Genomic DNA, 15,379 nt, shown 5'->3' with positions numbered 1-15,379 from the left:
TAGTTTTCTTCCATCAATGAATGTGGTGCTAAAAAGTAAAGATGAATAAATCTAGATGAGGGCAATCGATTGGTGTTTCCATTATTTCCCGCCAATAATCAACGCAAACTTATCTTCGTGGTGAAAGAAAAGAACGATTCGTTGTCGGCAGGATTCGAACCTGCGCGGGGAGACCCCAATGGATTTCTAGTCCATCGCCTTAACCACTCGGCCACGACAACCGTTACTCACACCTGTCTATTAGAACCAATATCACACTACACAACCACGTAGCTATTGCCTAGTTGAGTTTTGTATTACAGGATAATATGAGGTAAAAAATACACTTTTCTGTATGTTTAGCCGTTCTGCGGTAAGGTTATGTTCCGTCTGCTGGTGAATTAGCAATCCAAAGTGACAGAAAAAACGGACAGAAAAGATTAAAAAATCAAGTTAACCTATACAAGTTGTAAAGTCAACCCAGAGGGTAACAAGTTACAACTATTACGCTGTACATACTGTACATACTTTAAAGGCTAATAAGCACTACTACTTTTTAAGTTAACTGACTACACTGGCAAACAATGCGTAACGATTTTAAAGTTATATAATATACATTCGTATCTTAAATAAATTGCAGCTGCTCTCACACATTCGTGGTATTTTCAAAGTGATTGGTGTGTGGTATTAACTTTAATGAGCGCATATTTGTGTCCATTTACAAGAGCTTAATGTCGGACGCATTATCTTCTCGCCTCGCTTTGCAGTGACGACGATGGCGACAGGGCCGAAAATGAATTATTATGTTTTACTGAGTGCACTCAACCCACCTGAGATTAAAACCACACAACAGAAGCACCAAACACTAATAAAGTACTATTGACGGACAGCTTTTGCATGGATAACCAATTTTATGAACTAGCACGGCAATTTCGTCTATTGTGGAATAGTGAGTCACGTGATCTCGAATAGACTCAGGCCTGCTAAGATCAAGTTCGAGAATGACGCTATCACTTCCGTGTATGCTACAGCGACGTCCTTAAGGCGAAATCGCTTAAATCTCTTTTTTAAATGTATGGCCTCCCACTGTGGCATTAAAAATAATATTCTGCATTTTAAACGGCTGCTCTGCTCTGTTCAACTGGGTATATAGTCAGTGTTTTAATTTTTTGCTTTTAGTTGCTTTTATTTTGAAGGAGCTAGCGCTCTACGTCTGCTTTGAGCCACTGTTAACCTGAGTTTTAGCTTGACGCAGTTTTGGGGCCTGCTGTGTTTTCAACGGAGGGAGAGTGGTGAAGAAAAATGGCGTCTGCAGGCGACCCAGAGCGGGACACCGGCCATTCAGTTTGAGCTTTCCGCTCACAAATAGAGACTGGGGGTTGGTGGGGACCTATCTGGAACCGTCGCCAGATCTGTTGGCCTTTTCTTCCCCGTTTTTCTCCGGTGTGCGTCGCTCGTTCAAGCAGCGAGATTGAAGCGGAACAGAAGATACTCTCTCCCACAATGAGAGGGAGAAGAGGAAGGCCGCCCAAACAAGCAGCAGTGATGCGGGAAGGTTCACCCGGGCCAGTCCGTGGCTCTCGAGGCGGCAGGAGTAGAGGGATGCGTGGACGGGGAAGGGGCAGAGGAAGGGGTCGGGGACGGGGTGCAAGTGGGGGTGTTTGTGGCACTGGCTCTGTGGAGGTAGATACAGAAATCTCCGGTCGAGAGAACTTTCATTCGTCCCGGGGCCGCAGGAAAGTTGGAGCCTCCACCACCGCCGCTACCGCTGCATCGCGGGGCAGAGGAGGCAGAGGTAGAGGCAGGGGGTCTAGAGGCGGCCGCGGCAGTAGAGGCGGAGTGAGGCGGCCTCAAACCAAGGTGGTCTACGACGACAACAGCGACGAGGAGGATGATAATTTAAGCTACAGATCAGACGAAGATGAACTCCTGAACGACAACCCTTCGTCGGATCTTGAAGAAGAGGAGGCCTTGGGAAACGACTCTGACTATGTGGAGGAACTACCAGATGATGATGATGCCAGCTACTGTACCGAGAGTAGTTTTAGAAGCCACAGCACACTCGGGAGCACCCCAGGTAAGTTCGTTTGCAGGTGCACGCACTTTAGGAAACCGGGTTTTGCAGTACTTAAAGTGTGCATTATATTTTTAGCTCAGTACAGAAACCAAGCCGCATTGTTCAAAATGGAGCTTGCACTCAGAAACAGGCCTTTGTTTACCCCGTGCTCCTGATCGCTGGTTTGCAAATCTGCTCCACGCTTTAACCGGCTCTCGTGCTTTTGACTTTTGAAGGATCAGCACATTTCTGTTATTAATTTGTAATTAATAAATTTTTTTGTTCGTGCTCTCGTGCACGGTATTACCACGCGCGCTGCCTTGGATTTCTTTTCATACGCACCGAGAAATAGGATGCACGAAAAGCGTTTGTTACTTTATATTCATTCATTCACCTTTTCCCCAAAAATGTGTGCGTATTAATGAAACTTTGTACAAAGAGAGACGCTGTAGCCAAACACGTGTTTTGTAAATATTGTCTCCAGTTTGTAGCGGATTTATCGGGCATTGTTGTGCTTTTTCCACGTGAAGTGCAGTAAGTGTTCGTAGTAAAAGAGCAGTTTAAAGATTTTTATGCACAGTCGGTAGACCTTACTCAGGCTTTTTACAGGGCATTTGCACAAGACATATTTTCGTTCATATTGCTGCCAAATGAGTTTGACAGGCGTTTGTTTTGAAGAGAACCGCTCTTTCTTTCACTTGTTGCAAACAGCAGCTCATTACGTAGTCGACGTTACCATAGTAACCACTCATGTTTATCAATTAAGGGCTTTGAATTCATCTCTTTTCCACTTAATGATCACTTTAATAAAGTTGTGCGCGCAAAAATTAGTTGACACTCCTGTAATGCAATGCAATGCATTAGAAACAGTATGCCAACTACTGGAAGTAATTCTAGATAGGATTAGGAGGACTCAGGAGTGCATTCCAGTATGTCCAACAGCACAAGCTTGTGCTTATGCAGATCTCTGAAAAGAAATAATAGAATTTGGATTTTATTCTTTTACATATAAATATTTTTTCCACTTTTGTCTGCAGTGGTCAGGATTCATTTTTCAAAGGATACACCCATAATTTTCGACTTTCTATTAATCTGTTTACTTTTGCTATAGATGTGTGAACATGGCAGCATTGTGTCCCTACCCTGAATGTGCTTTCGAAGGACTAATAGCAACAGACAAGCATCATTCAGTCCACTGGCTGACACATATTGTAAATTCAAACACATTGCATATGCCAGTCCACCATTTGTGGACTCAATCCCTGTGTTTGATGCTCAGTTAAACCTCCTGCCTGCCGTTATTGGACCATTTAATTGTTTTATTGCTGTAGTCTCTGTTTACCCATCACCTCTAAACCACAGTACAATATCAGGCCAACCATACATACAGCTGCTAAAAAGTGACTAGCACACTTACACCAATTGTACAGTATGACAGGCAATGCTGATAATCGAGTTATTTATTTGGGTTTTGAAAGAAAACCTCATGTCAAACTTAAGAGCCTGTGAGATCTGCACGCACTATTGTGTATTCATGTAATGCAAATGTTATAAAAACAGTGTACTTAAAGTAATACTACACTGATTATACATATTTAATACATCCAGTGGGATAAAAACAATGACTTACAAATAATTTAAAGCCTACATATAAAAAATAGTCTTAAAAAATCATATCATACTTTTTAATCACGTGTTTGAAAGGCGGAAGTTGGGGCAAAGAAAGACTGGAAAATGCCTGGAGGAAAAAGGAGTTTGTAGAACATCTCACAACTAATGATGTTAATGTTTGTAACATGGGTGGCTATAAAGCATCCCCAGGAGACTGAGTCTTGATCAAATATAGGGAGGGTTTGAGCACTCTGCAAGACTGTATGGACAAAATAGTAAAGAATTTGTGCATAATTAAATTCAAATACTCGAGGAATCTGGTGAAATCTCTGTATGCCGTGGATGAGGCCAAAAAGCAATAGGAGTGGCCATGACGGCGAAATGCATTTTTAAAGAAACCAAAAAAAGAGATGATTTTAGTGTAGAAATGATTGAATGGTCTCAGAAACACTTGTGAACATCAGTGTGATCTTGAACATAGTTTGTCACTGGAGCCCAAAAGTTAAAACTCTACTATGTAAAGAAGGAAAAAAAACCAACCCTCAATAACAAGATCCTGACCTGAAGTCATTTAAGAGTGAGGTGAAGTGGAAAACGGGTTTGATCTGTCAAAATCTGAATTTCTTCATAGGAAATCATGACTAAAGAATTGGGGAATTATCAAGTTTGTTATTAGTGCGCAATGCAAATGTTCATCCATCCATCCAACCATCCTTCTGTGCCTTTGTCTGTCATCTATCTATCTATCTATTACTAGAAGGCAGTGCTGAAAAACCTGCCTACAGTCTGGGTCTGTCACCAAATAAGAGGAGCTTTATGAGATGAAAAAAGCAACAAAGGAACAGCTTAACTCTTATGTATATGCAGCAAAGTGGAAAAGTATTTGGCTTCCAAAACTACAACAGTCTGTCTCCCCAGTTCCCCAAACACTCACCACATGCCGTTAAAAGAAGAGGTGATACAATCCTTTGAGAAACGGTCCCGTGTGCCGACTTTGTTGAAATGCAGGCTTAAAATTTTAAACGAGTATATTTTTAAAATGATAAAGAAGAAATACACATTGTCAGCTATATATTTTTGTATTAGTGCTACATTCAAACAAATATAGATTTTTAAAAATATGTTTAAATCCTACATCCTGCTTTTTCTTACATTTTACACAGTGTCATGTAGGGCTGGGCGATATGACCCAAAATTCATATCTCGATATTTTTTAGCTGGATGGCGATATAAGATATATCTCGATATATTTTTTTAAAGCCATAAAGTAAGAACAAAAAGAGAGTTCTTAGTCAAAGCTGTGTCCCAGATGTCACACAGGCACTTTTATTAACATAGAGCAGATGTACATAACATTTACTCAAAAATAAATTATGAGCATTTATTAAATAATAATGCTCCATAAATAAAAGAAAACAATGTTGTTTTTGTGCATAACAAAAAGCTCACAATTGTGCAGTCAAAATGTAAACTAAAAGACGCTGAGCACAATAACAAAGACAGATTTCACAGCTGCTCTGTTCCCAACTTGTACTGCGTGACTGACAGCCTGGAGTTTGTAATCCTCTTCGTAACCACGTCTCATAACAGGTGCCATTTATGGTCCTTATACACAGTAGGGTAATATTACGTTGAAGCACAGTACGTATCACTCCGCGAGGCTCAGCCGTAATGCTCCGACAATCCATCAAGCGGTGCAGCTCCGTAGCTTACTAAAGTCGTACTAAAACATTTTTTGACAGATTGCTGAGCGCTGTGTTCCACATAAAATCGGTTCGCGGCCATCAAGCACAACCAGAATTCATACATAAGGCGCGCTGTCAACTTTTGAGAAAATGAAAGGATTTTAGTCCGTGCAGCACCTCTGGGCTGCATGGCGTTAGCGTGGTTAGCTAGCTAACACATTGACGCCGTCCAGCCCCACGCACGGGGCGATGCGCAGTAACTCGTTAACGGAGATTTGCCGTGTCCATCTTGTCGCTTCCTGCAGGTGAAGCGATGGGGGAGGAGGGGGAGTTGTGTTCAGTGAAGGAGAGGCGAGGCCGAGTAACGTTGCGTAAAGACGAAAGTGGACGAAAGAGAGGCAAACTTGCGGCTCCACAAGTATAATTATAACGTAACATAGACTATATCGATATAAACGATATTGTCACATCTTATATCTCGTATAAAAATATATCGATATGTTTTAAAAACTCGATATATCGCCCAGCTCTAGTGTCATGTTTATTTAGTTATTCTTTCAGATGGGTCTGTAGGCAGAGATTGTCCAGAATGAATACCCAGGTTTAGTACATGCAGCTTATGCTGCAACACCTGCACACATTTCCTCAACAGTAACAAAAGCAGGCTTATAAATCAACTTGGAGCATTTAGTGTGTTTATCCTAAGACAAGGATATTTTTGTCAGCCTTTAAGATCACTTCCCCAGCTCTTCACACTTGGTTACAAATAGCCCAGCTCACATCCATACTAGCTTGTGATTCCTCAAAATTCCTCACATCTCCTGTTTCTATTTGTAAGGGGAGGGTGCAAAGTTCTATTACTGTTGTGTTATTGCATCCGTTTTTTTTATTAGAGGAGATTATTGGGCTTGGAGCTCACCAGTTGCACTCATAGCACTTAAAAGATGCTTCTTGTGGGTTCTCCTGTAGCGGAAATTATAAGAAGGAATCTCCACAGATTGCTCTGGGTTTGCCAAGGGCATCTCTCTGTGGCTGTGTTACTGCAGACAGTTTATTCTTGCAAAATTACAGAGCAAAGTCAATAAGACCTTAAGGGTGTTGCTACATTAAGGTATAAGGATGTAATGACTAACGGTAAACTGCATACAGTGTAGCTCGTTACAGTTTGGTGTCGTGTTTGTAATGTTTTTTTTGTGATTTTGGCTTTTTCACCACATCTCTCATCTCTCCTGACTTTTTTCCCCTTTTTTTTCTTGCATAGGCCGGAAAAAGACTCGGACACTGCAACCACGGTCACCTATTCATGAGGCAAAGGACATTCCTTCCTTGGAGCTTCCCAAGTCCTCTGAGGACCTCCTTGTTCCTACCTCACAGCTCCTCAACGTGTCTGCCGTCTACGAGGTGCTCCGCAACTTTGGCACAGTTTTACGGCTCTCTCCGTTCCGTTTTGAGGATTTCTGTGCAGCTTTGGCCAGCCAAGAGCAATGCACGCTGTTGGCAGAGACCCACGTCTCCTTGCTCAAAGCTATTCTCAGAGAAGAGGACACTTCTAACACCACATTTGGTCCCACTGACGTGAAGGACTCCGTTAACTCCACTCTGTATTTTGTGGATGGTATGACTTGGCCGGAGGTGGTGCGGGCGTACTGTGAGAGTGACCCAGAGTACCGGCACATTTTACCTTTCCAGGAAAATGAGGATTACCCTTACGGACCATTGGATAGCAAAATTAAAGTTCTTCAGTTTTTGGTGGACCAGTTCCTGGCAACCAACATTGCCCGAGAGGAGCTTATGTCAGAGGGGGTGGTAGCGTACGACGACCACTGCAGGGTGTGCCATCGCCTTGGTGACCTGCTGTGCTGTGAGACATGTTCAGCTGTATACCATCTGGAGTGTGTCAAGCCGCCACTGCAGGAAGTACCAGAGGACGAGTGGCAGTGCGAGGTGTGTGTGGCACACAAGGTACCCGGTGTGGCGGACAGCATCCCAGAAGTGCAGAAGAGCAGACCATTTATTCGTCAACTACCGATTGGCTACGACCGACACCACCGTAAATACTGGTTTTTGAATCGCCGCGTTATCGTGTAAGTTCACATAGTTTCATGTTATGCTGTTGCACAGGATTGAACAGTGACACGTGGCTTCATTTTGTAAGCTGATGTACGTTGATAATATGAGATTTATTTCTTTAGTTATTTCTCAAAGTTTCCAAAAGACACAGCAGTTTTGACACAGTTTGACATTTCTTCTGAGGGGGGTTCATACATTGCGAAACTGAGACCGAAATCACGATTTCCATTTTCTTATACTGTAATACCTATCTAGAGTCAAGCAAACTCTATCGCTTAGTCAAAGCGTGCTGTTCTGGTGAAATCGGTAATTTTTCAGAAAAAACATCAGAGTAATAGAGTTTATTAATTTTTTTCATGGTCCAATAATGACCTAATAATCAGGCTTTCCATAAAATACCTTTTTAACATTTTCTTTTTTTTAATAAACCTCTCAAAAAACTGATCTGAGCTGAAACCGTGGCTCAAAACCTGAGATATGAATCATACTGTAAACTACTAATACAAAACAAAGACACAGGTGCCAGACGTTTGTGGTTTATCTCAACGAAAGAGCATTTGTTTGTTCGACTAGTGTTCTTTAAAGCACTTTAATCCACTCTAAGGCAGAGTCTCCAACTTGGTGTCGTATCAAAGTAGGAGTGTTGATGAGTGTCACAAACCATATGCACATAGACTTATAAAGAACATCACAGGGAAGCACAATATGCCCATTAATCCCTTAATGTGCTTTCTGTACAGTTTTTCTTCTTAGTACGATATGTACTCTAACTACTATGTCGTGTTTTGGGGTCTGTTTGGTTAATCACAGCCACTTATGAACAGATTGGCATCAGTGATTGACATCATCTTTGTTCCAGCCTGTAGGTGTTAATCATTAAAAAAAAAAAGACCTGCACTATATTCAACATGCACTTAACTCGGCTGATTTAAAAACAGAATATTGTCACAAGTTTATTCCTGAGCATGACTGAGAGTATAGCATAACCACAGAATCATTCACAAACTCTAGATCGGGGTGTCAAACATAAGGCCCGGGGGCCCTAATCGGCCCAGCAAAGACTCCAATACGGTCCAGTGGACAGCTTTAGAAAATGTGAAGAAGTGCATAGATTTTGAACTTTTAACTCTCTAAGTTTTACAGCTTTTCCAATTGAGAAATACCCCCACCGCTCATTGCAATCAGTACTAAACCAAAGTACACGGACATTTTCTTTGAATCAATGAAAACTTTATAATCTAAATTTATAATTGCAGGACAGTCTGAGCAATGAAATACCAGAAGCTTCTCTATAACTTTTTTTTTTTTTTTTATAAATGTCATGTGCAATAAATTGAAGTGCTCATATAATGCTTTTTACCCTTTTTCCCCTTTGGTTAAGGGTGCTATAACTTTCTTTTGTGTCTTTGCAAAATCATTGTAGAAACTAAAACTACAAAAAGTCAGATCAAAAGAGGTTAGTCTTTCCTACAGAAGACCCTGCTTTTGAAATGGCTCGTATTGCAGTCCAGTGTTTTCTTCAGTGAGTTATCTATGTGATTATGTGCTGCATTTGCACAGTGCCTCACTTTGCATCTAGTTTAGCACAACTCACACACAGAAACAAGGCGCTTCCTCTTAGGCCCCATTTTTTAATGACTTGGTAGAGCACATTACATCTTCTGTGGTCGGCTGCAAGACAGAACACAAGAGTTTTCATGCACTTCTGGCATCCACGAAACCGAGGATCTAATGGGTAATTTTTATTTTTATGGCAATGTCTTCATATCAATAGGACATACTGGCATGTTAGGTGGCTAAGTTGGCTAGCATTAACATAACTGTTGATTACTTGCCCACAGGCAGCACCTGTGTCAAAACAATGATGCTCAGGTGCCCTTAAGGAGCTACAGAGGAAGAAGTAAGCAGGAACACGTCAACCAGAGAGCATAAAATGTCAAAGAAACTTGTAGCAACTACAGGCAAAGTAGATTAGCAACTTTTCCCAACTGCGATTAAAGCAGCCATGATAACACTGATTGCCATATGAAAGGGTGGCGAATACATTAGTAGATTATCTAGATTACCGGTACTGGAAAGTTGAGCAGGGCGATATGACCTAAGACACATAAGGCACACGGGATTATAAGGGGCACTGTCGGTTTTCAGAAAAATCAAAGAATTGATTTTAAGTGTGCCGCATTTTCCAAAAAACACGGTAATAACGACGGCCCACCAGCATGCTCTACCAAAAATAGTGCTTTGTTGTGTATCTGACGGAGGAAAGCTAAACCAGTTCCACACCACTGAGGTTGCAGCATTTTTACAAACCAGTTCTGGTTTATCTGTTTCATTCAACGATCTGCGTTCGCGCAGATGTAAACAAAGGCACTGTGCATGCGCGTTTTACCCATATTCTGTGGCAGTATTTCATTTTCTTATCGTTGCCCAACATTATTACCGGTATTACCGTGAACGGTATGGTATGGCCCAGCCCTACTGGAAAGTCCACTAATGACCCACCAAACGTGACACGATTGAAATTCTTTGTTTGTTTGTCTTTTTCAAGAGCTCTAATGAGCTAATATGAGGACAAACATATGTGCTTTATCAGTAATAAAACATGTAAACTTTTTCAGACAGAGTTAACAGCAAATAACATGTCTGAACCTGGAAATAATCTGGAAATTTTAAAAAGGTCTTCAGGTTACAACCAGGCTTTGTTCCCACTCAGTTCAGCCCAGATCAGTGTCACGGTTATGAGTACTGGTCAAATGCCTTTGATATTAACATTCAGGTTGAAACATCCAAAAAGCACAGCCAAGCATAGTCAAACAGACATAAAACAATTTTTGTTCAGTGCAACAAGGTTTGCAAAACGGATAATTCACCAGCAGGACTAACAGTCAGCAATTTCCGTATTCTTTCTATCCACACTGTACAATCATATTGTGGAAATGATTGGACAGTATACTTTTCTGCTGCAGATAAATTTGTAATTGAAGTGGTGATTTAGTTTTTAACACTGTATCATAGGGCTGTGCCATATGACCAAAATCTCATATCAGACATCTATCGTCCGATAACGAATGAATCACAAAAACTTTCTGTAAATTCTGTGAGTCTCGGGCAGCTCGACTTGCGTGAAGTGTTTCCAGCTGGGCGTCGTGTACCTGGAGTCGAGTGTTTTAACCGATGCATGAAACAATACATTTTTAGTCATAAGTTGTAACGGCCTTCTTTGTGAGTATTTATTACACGGCGTGCTGCGGGGAAAAGCCTGTTCTAACGTTTGAGTTTAAGGTTTATTTTTTAGCACCTGACGGCTCTTTTTTGCTTCTCATCCGTAAATACTCTGCATACTCTTTCACGTGATTCAGTTTATTTTGAAAAGTCTCAACAGGATCTTTGAGCTTTATTGTGAAAGTTTTATGTGGAAAATAAACAAGCGGAAAGGCGTTGTTGCTAACAAGCAGTCGTTTGTCCGTCCGTAGTGTGGTTATATTAAATATAAGAGAAAGAGAGAACTTTAAGAAATTAATATAGCCACTACAGTGACCATCAGAACAATGAAAAAATATTGCCGTAAACAGTTTATTTTGCGACACCACGTAACAAACGATAGCGTAAAATGAAACGATAGATGTTTTTTATATCGTCATCCAATATATATCGTTATATCGAACAGCCCTACTGTATCATAACTTGGTTTCATGCATATGAGTACATATCTGCATGTTGGAATAGACCGGCTTTTTATTAAACCAGGCTACATCTCCATTATAGTTTTAACATAACCTTACTATCAGCAGTATTGGTCCCATATGCTAGCAACTGATATTAGTATTGAGCAGCCACAGATGGTGTGTATGTGCACCCGCTGGATCAGCAGCAGCAGACAGTGTGCAACATAAATCATAAAGGAGCGTGAATGACCTAAACAAAAGGAGATTTAGGAGTTTAGGTGGCCTGAGGTTTGTCATTGCTACATTTCACTTTTTTTGCTTCCTCTGCTCCACCCTGATCATCAAATCAGCCAACAGCAGGTGCTGAGCAACCAGTCTTTGGACTACCTTTTAAAAGCTCTGTTCACTTACAAGAAGTGCACAAGCTGTGTATGTGCAATGGGGGGAAATAAAGTTTTGTGCGCACAGATGGCCTGGAGGGATGCTGAATAGACACTACTGTTACATGGCCTGAGGCTTCACATTCCCTTGGCAGGAACTCTGTAGCTGCTGCAAAATGAAGTCAAGTGTCCATGTGAAGTGAAGTTGTTCCATTATCATGTAAAGATTAAGATATTTCCAGTTTTGTTTTTTAACATTTAGAGAAAGCAAAAGGATTTATAAACATTTTATGTAAAATGAACAGATAAGCACCGTCATATCATGTCAAAGATGTACTTGAAGCAAAAAAACATGGGCTCTGCCTTTGGGGAAAAATATTAAAGTACAAAATTTCCATACAAAACATGTAATCTCTGTAATCACTTGTTATTGAGAAAGTTGTTGCTAAGAGACCTGTGAGGCCTAAGCCAGCTGTGATACTCTAGTACATGTACTGTAGCTCAAATATTAATATGCATTAATATGTGTTTGTACATCACAGTATTTCAAGGAAATTTCTGATAATATAGAAAAAAAACTGAACAGTGTTTAATCAGTGATTGCAGCTTGCATTCAGCAGCACTTATCAGGGCCAAAAAATGAGGGTATTTTCTATACGTATTTTCCAATGAGCTTCTGTCATTGATGACTGCTACCTAATTCAAAGTGTGAAGCTATTGCCACATGATGCTAGCAGCAGCATTATATGGCAATGGCAGTGACACAGCAGAAATCAAATGTTAGTGCAAAAGTAGCTTAGGTGGCGTTTTATACCTTTTAATACTTAATAATTAAAGTTTTCATCAACCTCTATTGTTTTTGTCACATAATAACATTGAATGTGAAGGATATTTTCTATTCGGGATGCTGTAATTTGTGTCTAGCTCTTTAATCAGCTGCTTTTCCACCGCGTAACCGCATCAGTAGTTTCCATCTACCGTTTGCTCGTCCTGTCACATGGAGCGCAACTAGTGAGTGCTCCAGCAACACTTGGTTGAGTCATTTGTTTACTTTTGGGTCCCTCATTACCAGCTGCTAATATCTCCTTCTTGCGTGCCTTTGTAGCCTGGTTCTACTTGATGGTGTGTTTCTTGAGTTTGATGTTTCTAATTTGCAAATTTTGCAAAGCTTTGTTGGAGGATAATGAAGTTGGCCCCCTTTTTATTCAGTTGCCATCAGATGTGGACACGAGGCGCTCGCTGTCAAACACGTCTGGGTTTGTCTCCTTGTTGTGTGCACGGGGGAGCGTGAACACAGGGCATCTATATCGGTGATATCTTGATGTGACAGTTTTATATCATGTATGTAAAAAGCGTGAACACAGGGCATCTATATCGGTGATATCTTAATGTGACAGTTTTATATCATGTATGTAAAAAGTTTAGACTATTTTTTACCACAGGCAATACAATATGACACAGCCCTAATCTAATGTATATCAAATGGGCTTCCAGAATTTTATATATAGGTATACGAGTTTTATATATAGGTATACGAGATTTAATTTAAAGAATTTAAAGATTTAAAGAGTTCAGTAAATGCAGATAAGAACCAAAAACATGTCTAACAGTCCCTCTGATAGACATGTCAGACCTGTACCTGCTTATTGTTAAGGAATTTATATGTAGTTCACTTAAATAAATAAAAAAAGACTCATTTGAATCAAAACAGAAGATAAAAATAGGCTTTATCATTTCTGACAAGGCTCATTTTGTTCATTTTTTTGGTCAGTCAAGCATACACTTTGAAGATTATGCATTTATTGCTGATCATTCATTTTATAAAGTGAGTCTGACAGTACCACTAAGTCTTAAGCTGCTACGCCTCGCAGTTTTTCTTGACACCCATTAATGTGTTACTACCTTAAGTTTAATATTCAAACCACAGTGGCAGGGACATGTGCAACCTAACAAGAGGGCCACTGTGCAAAGATCATTTCCAGAATCCAGGTAAAAATTCTAATCCTTGGTTTAAATCACAGTTCTCTCCAAAGACTTAGGTGGACATGATTGGCTGTGCGTGTGGTTGCCTGGATACAAAGCATGTCACTTTAACTTAAAACTGCATCCTGCTTTGCACTCTGAAAGGTGTGACTGGAAGCGGCGATGCATATCTCTGCTCTTTTGATTCTCCTTTCAGGATGTCGGTCTGCTCGCTGCTAGTTTTAATCTCTCATGTTGTCTTCACTCTTCAAAGTTACGAAAAACTTCACAGCCAATTATGTTTTTGCTTAGTTCACACAGTTAGTAAAGTTTTGACAGCGATGGTATTTATTTATTTTATGTTGAAAGTTATATAATTACTCTGAACATCACTGACGAGATAAGGTGGCCCATGACAGAAAGCCTCCGTCCTCTACTGTGAAAGCTAGCGTCACAATCATAGCTACATTTGTCTGAATGAGCCAAAGCTGCAGTCAGGTCCTCAAGTTATCTTTCTAAATGCAGAGCTACAATAGAGCCGCAGCGTTGGGTGTGCCAACTCACACTGTGGTCACCACCAGCGGTCGTTTGCGACATAATATATCATGCCGCGCTGCAAACGCTGTATGTCACTTTGCATGTTTTGCACAGCCTGTTTTATGGATCTGAGGAAATGGAAGCGTAACCACACTCTTCAGGGACCTTGTACAGTTCGATATGAAAAATAAAATGAAAAGAATAAATCTCCTGACAAGGAAAAACACAAGCCAAATTAAATCACATAAAGTCCAACAAAGGAATACAGACAGCAGAGTCTGTATTATTTAGAGCATGTCTGCCAGCAACTCTTCCTTCTTCCCCTTAATTCTTTCTTTTTTTATCTAATTTCCCATGTCTCCCCTACAGTGAAGAGGATGGTGAGCTGGAGGACAAAGCCATCTGGTACTACAGCACCAAGGTAATGTGCCTCATCTTGTTGCCTCTGTTGTAGGCTCTTCACCAAATCACATTTAATCATTTTGGATCATCTCTTTTATTATAAACCTTCTTTCTAATGAAATGCTTCCAGGCATTCCCTCTTCTTTTCTTTTTTTTGGCAGTAAGCCTGTCATAACTTTGAGCTCATGAAGTGGAGTGATCATTTACTGAATGCTCCCTGAACATCTCTCTCAGGTGCAGCTAGCTGAGCTGATAGATAGCTTGGATAAGGAGTATTGGGAGGCTGACCTGTATGCAGCCCTTCAGGAAATAAGGGACGAAGTGCACACGCATATGGACATCACCGAGGACCTAACCAACAAGGCCCGTGGCAGCAACAAATGTTTCCTCACTGCTGCAAATGGTAAAGAGATTATCATTTTTTCTCCTCCTCATAAAATAGGCTCTGACAGTCTCAGATACTCTCTGTTGCTGAGTTTAATCATGCTTGAAAGGAGAATGATCTCTTTTAAACTCAAAGTAATTTTTTCCCCTTTCTCTTCCTGCCTCTCTTTCCTCATTCCTGCCTGCGTTCTCGCCAGTACTCATGAATGCCACCCAGTCATAGATGGCTTGGCCATAGGAATCAACTGAGCTATTATGTAACGTTACGCTGGTCCCAGTCTGGAGCATGTCCAGCACTTGAGCTTCTCTCTCTCCTTATCCCTTTCTTTCTGCCTATAGAGTATCTCCCAGTGTCTTTTGTTTGTTTCAGGGCGTTTTGTGTGTCTGAAAATTAAGAGCGTTTGACCACATATCAGCTCATTTATTATAGCATTTTGTTTGCTCTGCAGTGGAAGTTGGTAAGAATAATACACTGGAAAATATATGCTAGATTAGTCTTGCATTAGTCATGGTTCATAATGATCTTTTCTCTGTTTTCTTTACACTGGGTTTTCTTCTGCCTTAAAACAGCCACTTCAGCTCCTTTAACTTTAAGGCCAACTTTCCTCTGATTGGCTGCTCCTTGTAAACAGAGGGTTTGAATTAAAA

At 40.7% G+C, this 15,379-nt stretch overlaps 1 protein-coding gene and 1 non-coding gene across 5 annotated transcripts in view; one reads left to right on the top strand and one right to left on the bottom strand.

The window, feature by feature from the left end:
• Positions 1-139: 139 nt before the first annotated feature.
• Positions 140-221, bottom strand: trnas-aga (transfer RNA serine (anticodon AGA)). The gene has a single exon. It is a non-coding gene; the product is annotated as a tRNA-Ser (tRNA).
• A 1,012-nt stretch (positions 222-1,233) lies between these two features.
• The window catches only part of LOC146668383 (nucleosome-remodeling factor subunit BPTF-like), a 58,420-nt gene continuing 44,274 nt past the window's right edge, over positions 1,234-15,379 (top strand). For 3 of the 4 annotated variants that reach the window (XM_085410289.1, XM_085410288.1, XM_085410287.1), the window contains exons 1-4: positions 1,235-2,056; positions 6,593-7,415; positions 14,315-14,366; positions 14,582-14,750. In XM_085410289.1, the coding sequence (XP_085266415.1) occupies positions 1,483-2,056; positions 6,593-7,415; positions 14,315-14,366; positions 14,582-14,750 (1,618 nt within the window). In that variant the 5' untranslated portion in view covers positions 1,235-1,482. Of the gene's footprint in view, positions 2,057-6,592; positions 7,416-14,314; positions 14,367-14,581; positions 14,751-15,379 lie in introns of all 4 variants that reach the window. The other variant, XM_085410286.1, reaches the window with a different exon arrangement.

The sequence above is a fragment of the Rhamphochromis longiceps genome, linkage group LG6, assembly GCF_057381845.1.
Source record: "Rhamphochromis longiceps isolate RC_006_pf linkage group LG6, R_longiceps_female_GT1.1, whole genome shotgun sequence".
Taxonomy (NCBI): Eukaryota; Metazoa; Chordata; class Actinopteri; order Cichliformes; family Cichlidae; genus Rhamphochromis; species Rhamphochromis longiceps.
Note: the sequence above shows the minus strand (reverse complement) of the source record. Positions and strands in the feature narration are given on the sequence as shown.